The sequence below is a fragment of the Colossoma macropomum genome, unplaced genomic scaffold, assembly GCF_904425465.1.
Source record: "Colossoma macropomum unplaced genomic scaffold, Colossoma_macropomum, whole genome shotgun sequence".
Classification (NCBI taxonomy): Eukaryota; Metazoa; Chordata; class Actinopteri; order Characiformes; family Serrasalmidae; genus Colossoma; species Colossoma macropomum.
The window spans coordinates 15,480,977-15,502,888 of record NW_023494799.1 but is presented as its reverse complement, the minus strand read 5'-3'; the positions used below and the strand labels follow the sequence as shown (position 1 = coordinate 15,502,888).

The 21,912-nt window shown below is 37.9% G+C and overlaps 1 protein-coding gene across 1 annotated transcript in view; it reads left to right on the top strand.

The window, feature by feature from the left end:
- diaph3 (diaphanous-related formin 3) overlaps positions 1-21,912 on the top strand; it is a 433,509-nt gene that overhangs the window by 40,267 nt on the left and 371,330 nt on the right. The window contains exon 4 of the mRNA XM_036586844.1: positions 4,556-4,660. Coding sequence (XP_036442737.1) covers positions 4,556-4,660 — 105 coding nt within the window. The remainder of the gene's footprint in view (positions 1-4,555; positions 4,661-21,912) is intronic.

Sequence of the window (21,912 nt, the reverse complement as noted above, 5' to 3'; positions counted from 1 at the left end):
ATAGAGTTTGTTATGGGTCAGTAATCATAATCACGTGACTTGTTACTCATTAAAGCCTAAATTTGCCGTGATGAAAGCACAACACCCATTTTGTTAAAAGATTTTCACCTTTTTAAAGTTATTTGGAAGCTGTAATGTCAGTCTGTGGTTATGGCTTATTGCTTCATGTGTATTTACTATCTCTGACTTTTAGTGGTTCTCTCTGTTTGTACAGGCTGCACTCATCCTTAAACATCCAGTGAATATCAGCAGCTGTGTTAATGGACTGAAATATCAGAAGAGATTAGGGAAACGTGTCTCTCTCTCTCTCTCTCTCTTGCTCACACATACACACAAGCTTACTTGTGTATGCACATCAAACATGATTTTTCTCTGCCAATAGTGCAGGACAAATCTGGCATAACTTGGCTAGTTTTCAATGAGCGGGTGTCCTTCGAGAAGGATAATGGCCGATTTAGCCATGGCCAAAATATAAAATGCTGCTCCATTATGAAAAATTTTGCACTGCCACTGCAAGAAATTGACTTTGACAAATTGGCTATATTCAGGTGTAAAGAGCAAATGTTTTCTGGTGTGTAAATTTAGTACCATTGACGTGCTGAATTTTCAAATGTTCACATATGTTTTTCTTTATTTTGGACAAACACTGCTGTTCAAAAGTTTGTAATCATTTTCAATAACATAAAACCAATTTTGTTGCAGATACATGTATAAAACTTTTTCAGAAGAAATGTTCTTTTTTTATATAATTTTATTTATATTATTTTATTTATTTTATGTTATATTTTTATTAAGACACTTGTCAGGTAACAGTTCACAGATACAAATGCATTTGGAAGGGACATGGGAGGGACCATGTGAGTGGAAAATCTATGAATGATTATACAACCAAAAAAAACATGGATAAGTACAAAATTAAGATAAATTATCAATATAATTCCAAAGAGGAAACCATATTTGCCAATATTTTTCTGTCTTTTGGTGTAAATCAAAAGTTAACTTCTCAAGAGTAGGTAAAGATGTTATTTGAGAAAACCACAGATTGAGAGATGGGACCTAAGAAGACCAGAGAAGTAAAATACATTTTTTTATTTTTTTTGCAATATAAACCAGCAGAATAAATATCTGTCTAGCAGTATAGTGAAATGTATCTTCCAACAGGCCAAAGAGTAAATATAATTCAGAAGAAATTTTCAATGATTAATGCATCTGTAGATTCCGTAGTCATTGAGAGAGTAGTATGAAAATCTGTCTTGCTGACCAAATAACTATTCATGGTTTTTAGGTCAAGAAACTACTATGAATGGTTTATCGTTCATAGCTTTTTACTAAGTGAAAAAATTCTCTTTATTCCCATTATTTTTTAAGCTATAAGTAAACTCACAGTTTACATTTTAGCCTCTACTATTACTATTATGACATGATTTCAACCTTTTCAACAGAAGTGTGTATAGTGTAAATGTACTAGACTTGGCTCGTCATGCTTGAACAAAACATTTCTTAAGAACTCTGCTTTTGCAGTAAGCCATTTGAACCACAGGAATATTTAATCAAATTTCAATGTTATCTTCTTGCTTGCATACATTTCCTGCTGTTTGGGTGCATATGGTAAGCAGCCCCTGCAAGTGCGAGGGCATTTAGTACATCCGTAGGTGTGTTTGTCACATTGCAGAGCGCCGGATTGAGTGACAGGAGCAAGAGCTGTTGGGAAGTGAGGATGAGTGTGGGTACCGTGGGTAGAGACGAAGTCATTAGTTATGGCGAGCGAGGCTTAGGATTCATGAGCATGCCAGCTGAGGTGACAGGGCCAATGGCAGTAATGGATGCTTCTCCTTTCTGCACCGTGCCTTACTCCATGCCACGCTTACCCCAGCCTCCCCCGACATGCAGGGACAGCTGCCCAACCGTGCGCCCATGACAAATCTTAAACAGGTTTGCTTATATATCATATCACTAAGGGGATGAAAGGGGGAAGGTTGAAGGCAAAGAAACCAAGTGAGGGAGACTTGCAAGAATTATATTAAACTGGTCGCCCTCTCTCTTTTCTATGATTAGCCTATATATTTTTGTTTGTGTAATGCCACGTGATTCCCTCCGCTCACGCCATCTGCTGAACATTGTTGGAGACGTCCCAAGGACGCGCTCTGTTTCTCTCCCTGTCTGTCATAGCTTCCCCTAGAGTCGCCGCGTTTGAAAAGTGTTGTGCGCATTGGCTCAGTATGTTAAAAAAAAGTGTTACTCCTATAAATTGACATCATGGATTAAAAGTTGACTAGAATAAAAGCTGTCCTAGAAGCTTGTGAAGAGAGTTAATGTTTAAGGGTGAGACATATGACTGTATTTATCATGATGGTGATAAATTACATCACAGTATGCTTTTCTGAGTATATCATGAATATCGTCAGAACCTTGACCAACTGCATGTTTTGTTACAAAGAGTGTAGTCCTGTTTAGTTGGGTTTATGCAGCACAGTATGGAAAATGTTTACGTTCTTGATGGTATTTTTTTAAATGTGGCAGTTTTGTCTGATTCAACCATTGATTATGCATATTGTTAGGGATATGCTGATATTAAAAATTTAAATCAAAACTATTACCTAACTTTTTATCACGGTTTACAATATTATAATATAAAAAAAATCAAATATGCTTTAAATGTCATTAAGATGTATTTTAAGATTTATGTTTACAATAAAATAATCAATAAAAACAAAAAAAGTAACGATCAATCTAAAGGTGTCCCACATAATATTGTATGATGGTGTTTAATGTGGAAACTTTGACTTTATTAGTAACCTTCAGCACTATTTGGACAGGATTAGTTTTACATGGTGAAGTGTGGTAGTTTATCATGGGACGTCTGTAATCTTGACTAATTCGCACGGGATAAGAAATGCCCTAAACGTCTGTCTTGTTGTAAAGTGAATGCAGTGTGTCATTAGTTTTGTTATTAGCTTCAACATTTACAGGCAACAACGAGTATCACTGCATAAAATAAAACTATTTATCTGTAATTTTTTACATTTTGATGTACTGAGTTGTACTCTTGAAGTAGGACAGTGTGGCTTGATTTTAGCCACAGAGTACACAAGTAAACGCTTCTTCGAGTGCTTCCATATTTGAGGCACTCCTTTTCCACAGAATATGATGTTTTTTTATGCATATTTGAACAAGATTAACATAACCTAAGGTTATTTGTGCGTTTGTTTTATAGAAGGTAAAAAGCCTTGGAATCATTACTCCAGGTGCGTGTGAAAATTATTGACATGCCACATTCGGATGGGACTAAAATCACTGAGAAATGGCAGTAAAAATTACATTACCCCACCTCCTCATGTGTGTGCTTAAGAGTTTCCATTTTGTTAGTACTAAGCTCATGATAGTGGAATTTTTTTGGCAAAAGAAGCTTGTAACAGATGTGCAGGTAACCTTTTTCTTACTTTGCTTTACAGTGAGTGCTTTAGTAAATATTTCAACTTGAAACCTTACTTTGAATGTTACTGGATTCACCTCTTAAGCCATTTACTTAGAGACAATTTTTCCTTCTCCAAGTTGAGTGGGACGTGAAACCGTGTAAACATTTCTGCCAATCTCATTTGTGTAATTAGTGTTTTTTTTTTTCAAAATAATAAATTGTACAATAGTTTAATCAAATCAAATCATGGTGAACTTTCAGATTTCATGATGCAATACACTGTTTTCACACTACTGTTAACTATTAATAACTATTAAGAGCAAGTTTTGGGCGTGAGGTTCAGTCATGTGATATACTTCAGCAATAGCTGACGTTTTACGCTGACGTTTGACTGACTCTCTCTTTGAAATGTCAGTACCTGCCTGTACGTCTGACCCAAATTCATAGCAAACTCATAGCATTGACTGAGCAACTTAAACCATAGATGGCTTAATAGCAAAAGTATTTTATAGGAATCTTAAGCCTTTCTGTTGCATCATACATGTTTTTCCCTCATAAGGTTTCATATTCTTCTCACTAGTGATTGTGGGGAGCTGCAGGAGTTACTGAACCGTTATCAGCCTTGCTTTGTATTCTGCTTTGATTTTTGGTTGTATTGACACCAGGGTGACTCTGTGGCTTTGATAACTGCTTTAGCAGTGGAGCTTGCATCACTTTCTTTTCTTTCCTTTTTTCATTTGCGCTCGTCTCTCCTTTTATCATATCTCCTCTCGGCAGTTTTGAAGCAGGATCTTATCGAGGTATCTAGGAGTGCGGTTTGTACTCCTGCAAATTTCCCCCTTTTTCGTTCAGGTGCCAATCTTTCAAGAGAGAGAACATGTGTTTTAGTTTGATTAGATATTTACTTGACATCCAAGAATCCTTAAATGTAATTAATATTGCTGAGTAACATAAAAACAATCACTAGACTTAAAAAAAAATGTGGTGGTGTTTTTGCGTCATGAAATCACTCCCTTCCATGGGTCGTATCATACTTAACCTATTAGTAAAACTTTAGATAGACTTTGAAAGTTTGAAAACAGGTTTTGCTAGACAGTTTCACTTTCAACCTTTTTTTTCTCCATGCTCTCTTTGTGATAGGAGGATATGAACCTGAACGAGGACAAGAGAGCTCCACTCCGAGAGAAGGACTTGAGTACTAAGAGGGAGATGGTGCTTCAGTACATCGTTACAGCAGCTAAAACTGTAAGTCTGTAAATGATCAAGCACATGCAGAAAGTCACATTCAAAGTGCATTTAGTGATTCAAGTAGAGGGTATCAAAGTATGTGGAGAGTGGTTGTTTTGCTGTTTTTGCTCGAGTTTGGATATGAAATAACACCATGAGAACGGTATTCAAAGAACAGAATCTCAGCTTTCATTTAGTGTTAAATATTCAGTGATTTAGTATTCAGTGATAATTCCAATGGTTTTCGGGCTTGAAAACGAGTGAAAAGTCAGTACTTTCAAGAGGCTGTTTACACCTTGCATCAACATGCGGTTTTGGTGATCGGATCATGTTTAGATTTCACTTGGCTGCATGAAAAGCCAGGTGTAAACAGCCCCAAGACATTTTGTGAAGGGGTTACGATTGGATCACTCAAGGTCATCAGAGATGGGTCTTGACCACATTTAGTACAAGCTTAAATAGAAAGCGTTTTCTTCACTCCTGTGCAAAGAAAATGGGCCAAAATATGATGTTTATTTTGCTGGTGGTTTTGGGCTGGTCGGAGTCACGATTTAAACCCTGTTGAGAATATTTGGTCTCACATTAAACACAAACTAGCTTGGCAATGTTTTTCAAAGGTTTTAAGCCATCAGTGTTGAGTGGAACAATATTGACTTTTCTTTAAAAGGTTGTCTGCAAGTTTAGCTAACAAAAGTTCAACATTTAAAGAAATCAAAAGGAAAACATATTACATACTAAGTTAAGATATTTGTTTAGTGATTTTGTTGTTAAGACAATTAAAAACTTAATGTTTTGCTTTTTTGGTCTTGGCCTGTCCATTTTGCATGAGAGTGTATCTGTATACAGTTACGTAAGTCTTTACTTCTATTTCATGTCTAGAAAGTCCTCTGGACAGTAGTGACACTGACTACTGGAGAAAATACAGCAGCTGCAAGACAAAGCCTTCTCATATGGAGATGTAGACAGTTTGTTACCTGTTTTAGTCTTGTCTAACATTTAACACACTGGTGGTAACAGGTGAAGAAAAAAATGTTTACAGTAGATTACCAGATGTAAAAAAAAGGAAATGGTGTATATGTTAATGTGCTTTTTACACCAGACACAAAACCTATGTTAACTACGTGAATCTAATGATAGAGTGGCCGCTAGGAGGAATGCCAGTTGAATCAGATATTTTGAGTTAATATGGCCAAATTACATATTTGTTACCCAAAATTGTATCAGATTAACTAGAACGCTGTTGGCTGTTGCGAGACTGTGTTGAGCTGCTGGTGAGCAATGAGGGGTGAAAGGGGATAAGTAGGAACCTCCTGCTGTGAAACCTAAATGATGAATGCGCTGAGATAAAACAGTCAGCACAGCTGCAGTTTACTTAATATCAATAAATTGCCACAATAAAAAAAGCAATTCAACACAATAAAAACACTCTAAAAAGCATATATATATTAACTTGCTTTCTCGCCTATGAAGGCAGATATCCAGCTCGCTTCTGGTTTTGTAAATCACACACATTTCCATCAAAGCATATTCCATCAGTGTTATTGAAGAAAAAAATGCATAGCACAAAAACTGAGGGACATAACAGGTGGAAATTGCATTTTATGGCTACTGTGAAAAGGGGTTAAATCTGCTGTTAGAGGAGTTATACTACCTGCATGTCCAGCAGTAAAACCATTTTAGTAATTTTATTGTGTAGAACCGGGCTTTCTATGTGCTACTGTGATTTCTATCACTAAATGAAATATGAAAAATGTTTTCTTATTGGAGGCACCGTGTGCATATGAACTCGTTCAGACCACAGCTCAGATCAGTAAGCGTTTATTATTGATTTATTCTCAGAGAGGAGAGTAAAACATGACTGTAATGGGTGGTTGATATGACAAAAATATTGTATCGCAATACTTAAGATCATGTTAATGACAACATAATATGTATCGCACATAGAGCTGTGATGGTATGGATTTCTTACCATGGTGAAAAAGCAGTGTATCCCCACTGTTTGGCGGTTCACCGCCAATGCCCCCTCGTCCCCCTGCTGACGACAAGCCCCCCGCCCATAACCCAACACCTGCTGCCATTTTTTGATATTTCTATGCCTAAACGGCTAACTTAACGTTAGCTTAGAGAGCAGACTACAGACCCAAACAGTGCAATCACCACAGTACAGGCATGATTCTGAATAACTGCTGCTCTGCTGACACAAGTTTAGATGATAAACTAAAGTCTGACTAATGTCAGAGCTAAAGTCAGATGAGTGACAAAGCCAAAATTGTGCCTGATCTGTGGTGCTGTCACCTTGGTACTTTCTTCTCTCGCACAGGCCATAGAGACTCCCAACTGTTGCTGCTGGCCTGAGGTTGTATCTCCTCCTGAGGCAGGTTTGCTGCTGCCAATTCTGGTGTTGCATCCGATTTGCTACGTGATTTGTAAAGGGTAACGTGAATTTGAGGGTAACTTTGTCAGATGCAGCACCGGTGAACACCGCAGGATGGTTAATTCTAAAATGTGATATTTAATTAGACGTATTTCTTCCTGCTCTTGTCGTCTGGCTCAAAGCCAAAATATGCCTGAGTTTTTGACATAATAATTGGCTTAGGAACTAGATTTGTGGCCATTGTTGAATAGAATAATGTCAACTGGTTATCGTCAACTGTATGGGCAAAACCACATAAGAGAAGTGTGTTCACTATAAGCACTTGCAGTTAAAATCCAACTGTTATGCGTCTTTCTTTAATGTCTGTGTATTTTATGTGTGGGTATTTATTCAAATGAATGTTACCTGTAGATATAACAACTACTTAAGCCTTGAAATAATTAATGATAATCAGGGACTGTCCCTCTCCTTTGTGCTTAAAGCTGAAGTGACCAGCAACTGAAGTTTTGTTTCTCCAGAATCCCTTAAACATAGAATTGAAGGCAGTCAATGATGATAACTAAACAATGATTAGTGTGTTTATATTTCATATCACACACCATATGCACACCAGTAACTTTTACCAGCAAAAAAAATAAAAATATAACGACAACAGAAACAATTGCAGGGATGACCATAATGAACTCAACCTCACAGTAGGCATCACATTTATATAACACACATGTAACTTTCACCAGCAAAACAAATGAAATACGAAAAGAAATATTGTGGGGATGCCTGTAATGAGCTCAACCCTGCAGTAGGCCTTACATAACTAGGGTATTGTGGTAATGCGATTATCATCACAGCCCTAAGCACAATAATTTCACAAATATACACAGTGCACTAGTAGTGCCGCATGTAAAAACTGACATCAAAACTTGAGTACGTAGGTGCAGTGATTTTTATTCAGTTTTTCACGTTGTACTGCACTAAGTCAGTAAAAAAGGACTATGCCCTTTTTTAAATGAAACATGCATTTGCTCAGTGTGCTTTAAGAATGAAAGATATCCACAGTATGCACAGAAAAGCATACTGTCACAATAAAACTTTGTCACTATAACTATAAACTATATTGTCAGATTGCTCAGCTCTGTTGTGAATTATGTTACCATTCATGTGATTTCTTGTTCAAAATGAGATTGTGACACAAACTAAATAAAAGTGTCCAACTTTGTTAGATCACGTTCTTTGCATATCAAATAAGTTCATTCAGAAATCGCGTTATTATCGGAAAAGAGTAGATAAAATGACAGAAATTTTATCGTAACCCCAGACTTAATGTGTAAACAGCCTCTAATGCTAATGTGTGTTTGACAGACCAAATTCTAGCTCATGTAGCTGGTATACTATACCCTAAATATGTTCGTCAATTTCTGTAACAGCTCAGATATGTAGCCATTCAACCTTTGTTTGCTTCTTTTCAGATACATGCTACTGTGTGTATCCGGGCTGCTGTGTGTCTTTGTTGTGCGTCTGTATGTGTGTGTGTGTGTGTGTAAGTCATTTAGAGCCGTTTGTGGGTGTGCTATGATATAAATATCTGTAACTACAGACCTCTCATATGAGGACATTGACAGGCTAAAGACTGTACTTATCTTTGATGATTAGCCCTATTTTAGGGAAGGTCTTTTGTTTCAGTATTTCAGGGTGAAATGGAGGCGTGGAACCACTAAGTGCTCACAACCTCTGTGGTTGTGACAGGTGGATTTTACATCATCTCATAATATGTACTGAAACTGCTTTTCATGACACTCGAGGCTGTATGAGGATGAGGATTCTAGGCCTGAGAATGAAGTAAATACTATATATCAGTATAAAAGCTTTACAAACTGCCTTACTGAAACAGGACTGTACTTTTTGAGCATGTCGTGCTGGTGCTATGAAATCTGCAAATTTTTGTAGCAGTAGTTAAAATATTAACAAAATAAAAACTACATAAGTATACTTCTAAGAAGTGTGAATTGCATTTAAACAACATCCCAAATAAACAACAAGGGGCCACTGTTAGTATTGTTAGTATTGTTCCATCATTGGAAGAGGCTCAACTTTATTTAATGTGTCAGTTTTAACTTGATGAGCTTATTATAAAAAGAGACACTTCCTTAAGGTATCAATGGCTAAGGATATTATGGATTTTGATTAGTGTTTTTGAATACCGCCAAATTGGGCTATTTTTATCAAGGTACAGTATTAGCATTCAAGTACATTGTACAATTGCAACACAGAATAAAAATAATAAATTGGCTGGTTGCTTATTTGGAGCAAATATCTGCCGATTTCATCATGCACCACTAATGTTTTTCTTAATCCATAATAAACAGAGACAATATCAGGTTGATTTGAGAGGAACTGGTGCCAACACTGGTGACTTGAGTTTAATATAGGTTTTGAAAGAGTATTGTATGTTTATTGTAATGTATAGTAGTCTATTAATTTCAGCTGCTGTGGTTTCCAAGAATGATGCATTAGAAGACTTTGATTTACTAGTTTACCAGTTTAAGGTGTCCAGCAGTATTATTTAGGGTTGGGAAAAAAAGTCAGTCTGCGAGCTCTTCAGCTGTAAAGTGTTTGTGGACTTCATTCCTAGCTCTGTGTATGGCAAGAAGCCAATTAAATGTTGCGTTAAAATAAATAAAGTGCCTAGCATGGGCATATATGCTTTAGTGTATAGTAGTACCTACAGTATTCAGTAAGTGCATTAAGCCTTAACCCCTCGCCAAACCCCTCCTGCACCCCATTCACCCTGGGTAACAGTAATAGAAACCACTGGAAATGACTTTGCTCCATTAACATTACTTAGATCATTAGCTGCCTACAGAAATTGCAGCTCTCCAGTCCTGACTGACTGCTGTGTCTTATCTTGGGTGAATAGCTAGATTAATTTTTGCTGTGATTATTTAGTGTTCCTGAAGAATAAAGTCTGTTTTATTTAAAGGTTCACAAAAGTCTGAAGGCTGCCATCGCTTTGGCTTACCTACACTTCCTCTCAGGCAGAGATGCATCTTTTGAACAGCCTCTTCTGTAGACCGCCGATGAACATTCAGACACTCAGTTTGGTGTGAGTTTGGCAACATTGAGTTTTAATGTTGCATGTGAAAACAAATCCAGTAGTTCCAATTCTGAGGGCACTCAACTGAACAGAAAATCTACATGCAGAGCGGGGATGGGTGGATCACAAATGCATTTTTTTCCAGCTGAAATTAATTCTCCAATCTAATCCCACCATCAGCTGCTCGTGTGTTCGCTTACAGTTCTCACAGAAGACAGAAGAGAAACAAGTGAGAGAGTTTAATTATTGTGCCTTTCTGTTTGTTCCTCTGGAAATGTAATTATTTTAAAGTGCTTGGAGATTTTTGGGATGATTCAATTTGTGTGTGCACTATCTGGAGTGCCTGGACGTACTTTTCTCAAGCTTTAACTTGCCTGAAAATAGTGGCCTCTACCATTTTTGTTCTTTCCAACAACTACAAAATGGCACTATTTCTACATTGATTTCTGTTACCCTGAAGGACTGCATCCTTTTGATGGGAATAGTGGTATACTAAAAGAGTCAGGGCTTTTGATAAGTAATACAATTAAACAAAATGAGCTCCCTAAAGTGTAATAAAAAGTCCATTCAGTGATCAATCGGAACAGAGCTTTTGCATTTTCATTAAAATCATTGACAAATAAGCTGCTTCTTGTAAATATACACATATTTTGTATGTTTTTTGAGTGTAACAACTACCCATTGCTTTTAGAAGTCCTTTTGTCTACAAAAACTGAAAAACACAAACGATGGAGTTTTTGACCAATAAAGCTCTGAAGGAATTGAGTAAATTTCCTTTTCATACTCAAATCCCCAGCTCATCGATGGACACTACTTTGAATGTGGAAACAATCACAGATAGACCCCCCGTCTGTCCCTCTCCCTCCTTTCTCTGTCTCTTGCTGTCTCCATCTCTTTTCCTTTGACATTCAAGCCCGGTTGTTTACCCCACGTCCGTGTTCTTGACGAATAATTGCCTCTTAGTGAAGCCCTTCCTGTTAGCTCTGCTCCTCTGTCTCGGCTGGTAATTGAAACTAGATTCTGGCCTAGTCTACTCTCCCTCTCTCTGTTCATAAAGCTCGCGTTCACCTTGCCATTACCATTAAGGAGCCCAGGCATAATTACCATAGTTTCACCTTGTGTTGTGTGCAGTTCGGTTAGGTTTTCCCCCCACTTCCCTCTCCTCAGTTCGCTACATGTGAGCTTAAATTGCCTCTCAGAGAACACAGAGGCCCATGTACATGATGGAAAATAACACACTCATTATTCAGGGGAGTTGATGGCTGCCTCACACAGTCCACAGTCTCAGTGCTTAAGGTCGGTAAACAAAACGGCCACACTGTGCAGATACACACTTTATGTCCATATGCATGGTGATGTCGTAGATGGTAGAATATGCATGTGACGAGTGTTCTGGACACCATGCTAATGTGTGCTAATGGAAGAAAGTTGACTCACCGTAGGCTGATCAGGACATCTAATGAGCAAAGAGTGACTGTGGGTGCACAGAGCCACTCAAGACTCCCCCAGATTAAAACTGATCTACTGATTAATCACTGTTTGTGTCCATTGGAGAGTCTTACCTGCCTTTCCACTGAGATTAAGAGAACATGAAGGGATGAATATAGGGAAACGTTCCTTCCTGGATGTAGATTCTTGTTTAGCATTCTTCACAGTGAGTCATTCTTTATGTACAATTCTAGGCACATTCAAGGTCAAATCAACTCTTTTAAATGAAAAACATTTTTCTAAGTATATCTGTAAGTATAGGCTAAGTATATCTGTAGTCACATGCAAAGGTTTAGGTGCCCATGGTCAAATTACTTTTTGTTGATAATAAGTTAACAGATCCTCTACACAGATTAGTTTGTTTGCTAAATTGAACAATTGAACATGAGCTGTTCTTTACTCGCAGTTGTTATTAGGTTGCAAGCTTAATTTAAACCACGAGATGACTTGACATTACACAGCAATAGTAAAAACACCTGTTGCAATTTTGGAAGCAAGTTATTTCAGGTGTCAGAAGCAGCAAATACAAGATTTACAAGTTTAGGTGAGTATTTAAAGAAGTAGAAGAACCAAAGAGCAGACTGGTTTCATTCAAGCAAGTGTTAGAACATCAAACTTTTACATGTCAGTTGCAGACATTAGGTGAGGCTTGTTATTAATGTATCACAAACCATCTTTATGCTGTCAAATCTAACATGATATCTGACAGTTTAAATTCATCACTTTGGGTGACGAGACCTTTTCAGTTGCTGACAATTTGGGTTTTCATTGACTGACTGAACATTGAGCACTAATGTATAGCATGTCTACATTAAAGGAATGACTCTAGCCTCTCTGTACATTTGAGTGCCTGAATATGTTAAGGTCACTGCAGTTACCTTCATTACTGACGTTTGAAGTTCAGTTTAACACTCAAAGAATGTTTGAAATTCAAATGAACACTCAAAGAACCCTTTGCATTGTGAAATAGTTCTTCCAATTGATGGAAAATGTGTTGTGTATGGTTCTATATAGAACCTTTTTGAAAAGGATTCTGTTACGCACCAAAAAGGGTTCTTCTGTGGTTACAAGCTTGATATCATAACAGTTGCAGAACCCTTTTTGGTGCCATATAGAACCATTTTCAAACAAGTTCTATAACCGTCTATAGCACATTCTCCATCAATCTGAAGAACCAATTCACAATGCAAAGAACACCTTTAATTATGCAAAAGGTTCTTTGAGAGTTCATGGTTCTATATAGCCAAGGTGTGTTGAAGCTATTCTGAGTAGTCCAACATCTTACTTTTTGTTTTTTGTCCCTTTGAATTGTCACCCATTTATATTTTAATAGCCATAGAAAAAAAGCTTAAAGAAAAGAATATGCTGTAGTCTTGTGGAATAAAGCAAAGAATACGGTTACATACTTTACCTACTTTAGAGTCCCTGCAGCTTGCTGTGCATGAAGGTCTGTTGTCACAGTGCAGCATCAGTGATGTTGTGGACAACGGGAAGAAAATTGTGTGCCATTTAAAAACACTCCCTGCTGGCATATTCATGACTAGGGGGAAAATTCAAGGCAATCTGAAGATGCCTATTAAGTGACTGCAAAAGTATGTGCAAAACAGATGCAGTGTAGTAGCTGATCAAGTTGATTGAGTTAAAAATGAGCCTAATGTCTGTTGCTTTGTAAAACATAAAACTACCTTTAATAAAATAAACAAATAAGAACAATTGATGTTTAATTTAGGAACTCAAGTTGTGTGGTAAACTGTGTGGCCAAAGGTATGTGGACACTTCGCATGACACTTGTTGGTCGCTTATTGGACATCCCATTCCAAAACTACAGTCATTAAAATGGAGTTGGGCCCCTTTTTATGGCTGTACCTTACTCCACTCTTCTGGGAAGGCTTTCCACAAGATTCTGGAGTGTGTCTGTGGAAATTTGTGTCCATTCAGTCAGGCACTGATGTTGGACAAGAAGGCCTGGCTTGCAGTCAACATCCTTGTTTCTCTCAATAATGTGCAGGCCACTGGAGTTCCCCCGTACCAAACAGGGACACAGTCATTTGGGAACTGGAAGGGCCTTTTCCAAACTGTTGGCACAAAGTTTGAAGCATGTTGTTTGTGTAATGTTGTGTAATATATCTTTGTATGCTGTTGCATTAATATTACTCTTCACTGAAAATAAGCTTAAACCGTGAAAAACTGCCCTAGGCTATTATCCCTCCTCCACCAAACTTTACTTTTAGCACCATGCATTCTGATGGGTATCATTTCCTTAGCATCTACTAACCCAGGTTCATTCATCAGACTGCCAGATAGTTAAGCGTGATGGATCACGACAGAGAACAATTTTCCATTGCTCCAGTCTAGTGGTGGTGAGCTTTATACCACTCTAGGCGAAGCTTGGCATTGCACGTATAAATCTTAGAAACCCATTTCACGAAGCTCCTGATGCACAGTTCTTGTGTTGATGTTGCTTCAAGAGGCCGTTTGTATTTGCAATAACTTTCTCCTCTATTGCTCCCTGTGTAGTGCAGTTTGTAGTTATATTTTAGATGTAGTAGCCTGCCGCTGTAGTATAAAAATTTAATTGTATTTTTGAATACTCTATATTCTAAATACATATGACAATAAACCAGTCTTGAATCTTGAGTTTGGAACTCATGAGTGATGCAGTGGAGACATGCCTCTCTGTGTTCTTTTTAGTTCTGTATAGAACTATTTTCAAAAAGGTTCTATCTAGAACCACCCACAGCACATTCTCCATCAATATGAAGAACGATTTCATTATGCAAAGAACCCTTTAATCATACAGAGGGTGCTTTGAGTGTTCATGGTTCTATATAGAACCATTTTCTTTTCTTTACTGAATTTACCATTTGTTTAAGAGTGTAGGCTTACCAGCCAACGTTATGTTGCACAAGCAAAATCTCTCTGGCTACACTCTTTTATTTTTTTCTCACCTCCAGAAATTGAAGTTCTGTGTATGTAAGGTTAGCAATCATGTTGAAGGTCAATCTCAAAACAGTTTTTATTCCATCGTTCTTTTCATGTGAAAACAAAATTTTGACCTTGCTGATAATTTAGTCTGAAAAGATTTTTTTCATGTGTTGAGCCATCGCAGACTTGAGGTTCTGTTAAAGTTACAAAATGGGCCATTGTGTATCGGCCTTTGCACATCACCTGGTGTGCGTCTGAAGGTAGCCTTGCATGTAATCGCTAATACACAAACTTGATTGATCTTCATTGAAATGTTTTCATTCCCTTTTCTTAGAATCTCCTATTTTTAACAAGACTTCTTAAAGCAAGCCGTTGGAATGTACCACCTGTGTTATGTTATATTAAGTATTAGTCTATGTACTAAAAATGCACTGGAAAATTCCTGGTCTATAATGACATCAGTATTAATACTTGCTCTTGGTGATATTTTACATTTATTAGAGAATTTATTAAGATCAATTTAAATAGGATTTTGATTAAAAAAGGATAGTCCCGTCTAGGGCTGGGCGATAAAACGATAACGATAAGTATCGCGATATAACTTTTCCTCGATAGAGCGATAAGACAGGTTCGATAAATGTTCAATATAATACACCATTCTCACACTTCCACATTTTAGCGAAAGCCCTGGTGGCGTTTTCTACTGCAAGGAAAGCGACACTACTCTGCTGTCGCCAGGAGAGGGCGCACTTCCGAATTTTTCGACTTGATTAGAGAGGGAGGGGGCCACGAGTAAAAAAGGGTGGCCAAATATACTTTAGCAACGGCTGAAACGCGGAGTTAAACAGTCCCTGTTTGAGTGGAGCGACCGGCGATCTGTTCTCCTGTGACCGAGTGTGAGTGACGAGGTCAGTGGTGTAACTGTACTGTCCTACAGCAAACTCACCTCTTTCCGTACATCCTAACAACTTCAGCGGTGTTAAATCATGTCTACAGCGCCGTGTTACAGTGCCAAACCGTCATATGTTAGTATTAGTGCATTCTCGAGCAGCGAAAGTGAAAGAAAGAAGTGGGTTCATGTTCGAAAGTAAACTGAGGAAGCTGTGAGGCACTGGAGAGCGGGAGAGCGCTGTCTTTCCAGGCTGGCTGTTTTTAGCTGCTGGCTAACTTGAAGCAGCGCTCCGGCAAAACACGGTGAATTGATGAGTTTAGCACTGTTGTTGGCCACTTGTTTAACATTTGTAACGGGGTAGCCGAGCGCTCGTCACCAGACAGCTAAAAATAACCTGTTTTATTAATTCTTAAATCATGACTATTACAAAAATTGCAGCTGTGCTTTTCAAGCTGATAAAAACAGCTCAGAAACCTTCTTCCACTCTTCCATGACAGATTAGTGAAATGTTCCACTGTTTGCCGAGTGTTTGTCATGATCCGACCATAAGTGATAGTTTAAAACCACAATTAACCACCCAAGAGCAAAATCAGCCTTCAAACGTGAAAGAAATCATGATTTGACATTTATCGCGATATGTATCGATATCGAACGATATGAATTTTGTTTATCGTGATAACGTTTTTGAACATATCGCCCAGCTCTAGTCCTGTCTGACAAAAAACATAAATAAATATATAGGTCTGGCCCTAATAGTGTGAATATTTGAGTATTTATTTGTCATGTTGTATGGTGTATGTTTCTCTATTTAGTATTTGGAAACTTTAACAAATGTTAAAATATAGCCTTGACAATGAATAGCACAGTTATTGTTAATATATAGAAAAATGAACTGTAAAAAAGTTATTGCTGGTTTAGTTGAATGCATCATAAATGAATGCTGGTTCACCTCAGAGTGCAACAAACTGTGGCTTTCTATGAAGATAAACAAGCAGAGATGCCTAAGAAATCTTGTGTAAGACCACAGGTTGGTGTACCATGGAGGTACAAGATGTTTGGTGAATCATTTCTAATACCTAAGTATAGCAATCCTTATCCGATAAATACCATGCATCCAATCCATAGTGCCTACGACTTGGCTCTGTCAATTGCTGCCTCAGATAGGAACCTTAGCTCTTTTTCTCCTGGTCTTTTCTAATTAAATAGCTTTACAGCAGGTCCAAAACTATCGACAAAGTCAGTCTTACCAATCTGCTACAAGAGTAACCTCCACACACTGTTAGTACAGCACAGGAGCTGCTCTGCAATACCAACAAGATCACATTTATGTAAATTATTTTAAATGTAATTAAGAATGCTATATAAAGTGGAAGTGTGTAGTTTTTACGGGATCTCTTCCACAAGTGGAAAAAAATGTTTTGCATTTTGATGAATGTAAGATGTTCCACTAATGCAGCCTGTGTGGCCCTAAACTGTAATGGAAGCGTATCTGTTTTGTCAAATAGATGATTTAAAAAGGCTTCAAATATTAGTGTTTTTAAAGGTGGTTTTCAGAATAATTGCTCCTTTGGAAATGTTGAGTGTTGGAATCTTATGAAATGCTGTTTGGACCAGCCCTACTCAGTATGAATCTTAGTGTCGTGTATAATTTCTTTCTTGATATTTGTGATTTGTTAATTTATGAGAGAATTTTTAAGCAGACTAGTATAAAACAAATTGGCTTGGTTTTTAGGCATATCACCAAAGAGGTGTGTGTGTGTGCTTGTCCCAAGATTGATAAAATATGGCAGCAAGCACGCCGAGTTGATCTCTGTTACAAGGACAATTCCACCATTAGTCACTGCTTTCATCAGTCAAATTAAGAGTGTCTTACACAGCCACAGAGAAAAATGGAAATCCATGGACTCCTCTAAAGGTTATGTAAATAGCCAGGAGTTTGCTCTTAGCACTGACAGAAATGCCCCCTCATTTATTAACTTGTTAACTTAATTAGTCCGCTGCACTCTCCAATTGTTTGACAAGTTTGCAGTGCTTGGGTTTTCCTGTAGCTTATCTTGCAGTCATCCCTCCTGTTTGGAGAAAGAGAGCCTGTTGCAAATGGAAGAGTGTCATTTTCTTCTAGCATATCAAATTCTTACAGAGGTGTGATGTAGGATGTACTGCCTTTCTTCCTTTGTGCGTGGTGTCTGCAGCCAATCACATTAACTCCTGCAGCTGCTTAATGAAAATACCCTTTGTTGAATCTTGGAGGCTCTTTTGCATTGATTTTTATTTAAAGAAACAAATGTATGCCCTGTGTGCATAAGCTTATTTCCACTGTAGTCATTCACATGGCTTTCAAGACCAAAATATTGGTTGAAAGATAATATTGGCTAGGGATGCACCAATATAGGAACCGTGGGCCGATGTCGATTTCTAATATTTTTCACTTGTTTGCAGTGGGCTACAAAAGCAGTATTTTTCGTAGTTGCAAAGCATTGCCTAAACGTTGTGCTCTTCCAGCTTACAATAAATACAGCAGTATCAGTTTGAAATATAAATAGAAAAATATATAACAAGAAATAGAAAAAAACATAGAATAGAAAAACCAAAAATGTCAAATGTATCAAGACCTAACCCTTAGCATGAGAACAACACAAAACCTTTTCTATGAAAAAGAACTGAAAAATAATGCTGCAACCTCACTTATATTGAATGCAACAATGAGCCTGAAATGTGCTAGATTCAATCACTAATGATAAAAATATTATTGATGCTTTCTCCTTTAGGGAACTGGGCGGTGCTTTGTGAGGTAGCAACAGTAATGAAGCAGGATAAGATCTGACATAAATGAGATTGCAAGTTGAACTTTTAGTTACATTGTCAAATGTGAAATGCAAAAGTGTATTGCATGCAGTCAAGGAGAAATTGTTAATGCTTAATTCTCTTTGTCACGTTGTTTGTATTGTAAATGCTCCCCCTTCCAGAAGGCTGCTATGGCTCTGTGGCTCTGCAAGAGCTGCCATTGATGATGAAGATGGATACAGTGAGCTGAATACACATAGCGTAGCGTGCTACTTCTTGGACTACGACCACTTCAACGCAGCTAGTCTCTCGGTCATTGGACTGTGGGACCTTATGCCTGGCATTTTTTTTCTTTGATAGCCTGGTATTTTCCTGTGTGCTGTTGGTCTCATAAAACAAAATAAAGCTGGTGTGTTCTGATGGGGAAATGCTGCATGTTGACTTGAAGCTACCATCTCTGCTCTGAAAGCAAGTAAAAAGCATTCTAAAGCTGCCACCTGGCCTCAGGCATTTGCATGCAAAATCATCTTTTCAGTCATCACACAGTTGCCTGTATTGGCTGTTTGTTCCTCCTATTCTTTTGGAAGCAAGACGATTGACACTGATGCATAAACACTGACCCATTCACAATGCATTGTAATCAGAGAATGACCAGACCTTGAGGTTGAGTTTTTTTTTTTTTTTCATTAAAATAAAGGTTTGCTATGTAGAACTGTGAGAGGCCAAGCTGTGATCCAAAGTCCTGCAGCTGAACGTTTTGTATTATTATTTTTTTTTTTTCTGTGCCCTGTCATAGAACTGCAGCATATAATGAAAATTCCTTTAATCCCGATCCTCGTCAGTGGTTTCCTCTGTATAACTCCTTTTCCACAAGAACATCCCAATTAGTTGCTTTACTGTAAAGCACTGTACAAGCCTGTGACTCTCACTTTGCCTGAAATTAATTGGCAGAGTACATTTTGTGTCCTCAGTGCAACAAAGCACGTTGTTCACTCATCAGCGCAGTTGCAACCATTACTGCAGTCCATTTTAAACAACTGTTTCACAGTACTCACTTTAGGGGGAATAAAAAGCATGGTGTTTGTTTGTGACTTAAAAGTTTATATCAAAATCACAATTTGCAAGAGTGCATTTAGACCTCTTTCCTAAAACATTGAGTATTTATCTTAAGTTAAATGATTTAAGGGATGCATTTAAAGATGTACGTTTACATATAAGCTTTGCAACTGTCAAAAAATCTTGTGCTGAATTTGACTAAAACTAGTTTACAATTCGTTTTTCTTTTACTTTCTGTGTAAACATTTCTCTGAAGATATTTTATGCAGCTCATTTAAGGTAAAGGGGAAATGTAAGGCCTCAATTCACCTAAGATTTTTTATGCAAATGACCACTGGAGCTTAATTTCTAGAAAATAATCACAATTGCAGTTTAAATTTTAGGCGCAATATTGATCAGAATAATCACAATTAGATATTCCCAACTAAATTGCTCAACCCTAGACTTAACTTGTAATTTCCACTGACTGAAGAAGTGTTATTTTGAAAACTTGACAACAGTTGTGCTTTTTCTGTTTTTCACCTCATTTTGCCTACAGTTACTACTGCTAAGATTTTTTGCAATGGCAGAATGGCTGCTCACCTTGCCTACCACAGGAAGGCCATTTAATCTTCTGTGAAATGTAGAGACTCCAGCTTTGCCTGCCCTGTGATTTCTCCCCTAAATGTGAAAATCAAGGGGTTGAGCTGAAGTTTCCGTCTGGAAACCCAGTGTGGCAGGCTCTTTCTTATTGCAGTGTGACTCTGAGATATCTGCACTAGACAGTGCCTTGACATTCTCTGATGTGTCTTTGTACTTCTTATGAAATTGCTTGGTGTAGATAGGATGAAGAAATTTATTACAACTGGACACGAAGAAGCCTGGCCTTGCTGATAAATGAACAAGGCCCATAGATACATACAAAAGTAGTGGGCACACTTTGTCATCTTGTGATGTTTTGGTGAAGTCAGTAAACATGCACACGAAAACATATGGTCTTGCACACAATAGGGCATATTGCTACCGTACCTGTTTGTCATTGTAGGCACAGCACTACACTCCTATAGCGTAAATGTCAGTGGAGTCTCGGTGTCTTAAGCAGTAGTCACAGTCAGTGTTTCTCATTGCCATGACTGGAGAAATGAAAAGCCCAGCAGTTGCCAGATTGGCGTGTGTTATTAGTCCAGGCTCAGGTCTGTTTCTCTGGGCTTGGCGGGATGCTGGGTCATTCTGCTCGACTCTTAATTCTCCTGACCAGCGGGACACTGAAGGGTCGCCGTTGGACGACACCAAGCAATCAAAATCGCATTTACTTGTCTAAACCCTATACCACCTCGACACCGGAGGGTGTCCCCAAAACTAATCTGTTTTGGGAGGGAAAGGGTAAGCTCGCCCGGCTGGCAATGTGAAGTGACCAGTGAAGAACATTCTACAGTTCAGCAGGGCTTTTCATCTGTATTATTGAGACTCTGCTACTTGATCCGTCGCTGGCTTACTGAAGACAACACTCATCTCCAGACATGCTGTCCTTTTGCAGACTGGAACACGCAGACATGATGCAGTATGAGTATGTTCTTAATTTTCAACTCTTCAGTTTTTTTTTCTGTGTATTTTAAGATTTAACTTCTATTTTACACTATTTTGCAGCTCAAGGACTCAAAACATGCCCCCTTGGTGAAACTCCCAAAAATACCCATCTGTCAGCAAAACTAAAAGAAGCAGCTACTGTTAAACTGTCCACTGAAGTTCTCAAATGTTAACAGTTGTCAGTATTATCAGTCTGTTCTTTATTGTTTTCTTTTTTTTTTTTAAATGCACTCTCAGTTGTTGGTAATAATTCCTTTGGGCTCCACAACTTTCCAGGCATAGAAAAAACCCTGAGTGATTGAAGGTGTATAAACTGCCGACCAAATGAATGTGCTTAAATACAGAACAACATTGTTAGATATGGTCTTATCATTATTATTATTATTATTATTATAGTAGTAGTAGTAGTAGTAGTAGTAATGGTAGCATCAGTTATTTGGACATGACTATTGCAAGTATCTGTTGCCCCAATACTGATGATCCTTCCTTTTTTCATACATTTTTCACTCCTCTTGCTGCTTTTTCATAGTTGGAGGTGATTTTAATATAGTAATCTAACCAACACTAGATAGATCAAGCACCACTAGCACTGCAAGAACCTGGCAGTTGGTGGAAACTTTAAAACAGTATGACAGACCTTGGCCTTATAATTGGCTGTTGTATGAACAACTCAAAAAATTATTTAACCTCACAAATTACAAACACCAGAATTCATGTACTAATGATTAGTGATGATGCTCCTGTGTTAAAGAGTAATCAGCCCCACAAAACGTCTACCAGATGGTGCGTCAGTACATCTTTTGCTTAAAGATGCAGAATTCAACACATTTCTAAGGTAAGAGTGGGCATTAGGCCTGGGTGAAAGAGCGATGTAATTAGATATTGTCGATGATGGACAAGTAACCCGAAGACGATGTGTAAAAGGTGATAATTGCCGTTTTGGTAAAAGTACTGAGAGAGTTAGAGAGAACTTATTTACTGTTAAACAGCTTGCAAAAAAATTGTTTAAGAAGTGTGCAGGTGCATAGACTGGTAGAGTTTCACCGTACAGTATTACAGAGAGAGAAAGAGACAGAGAGAATGTAATGTGACTG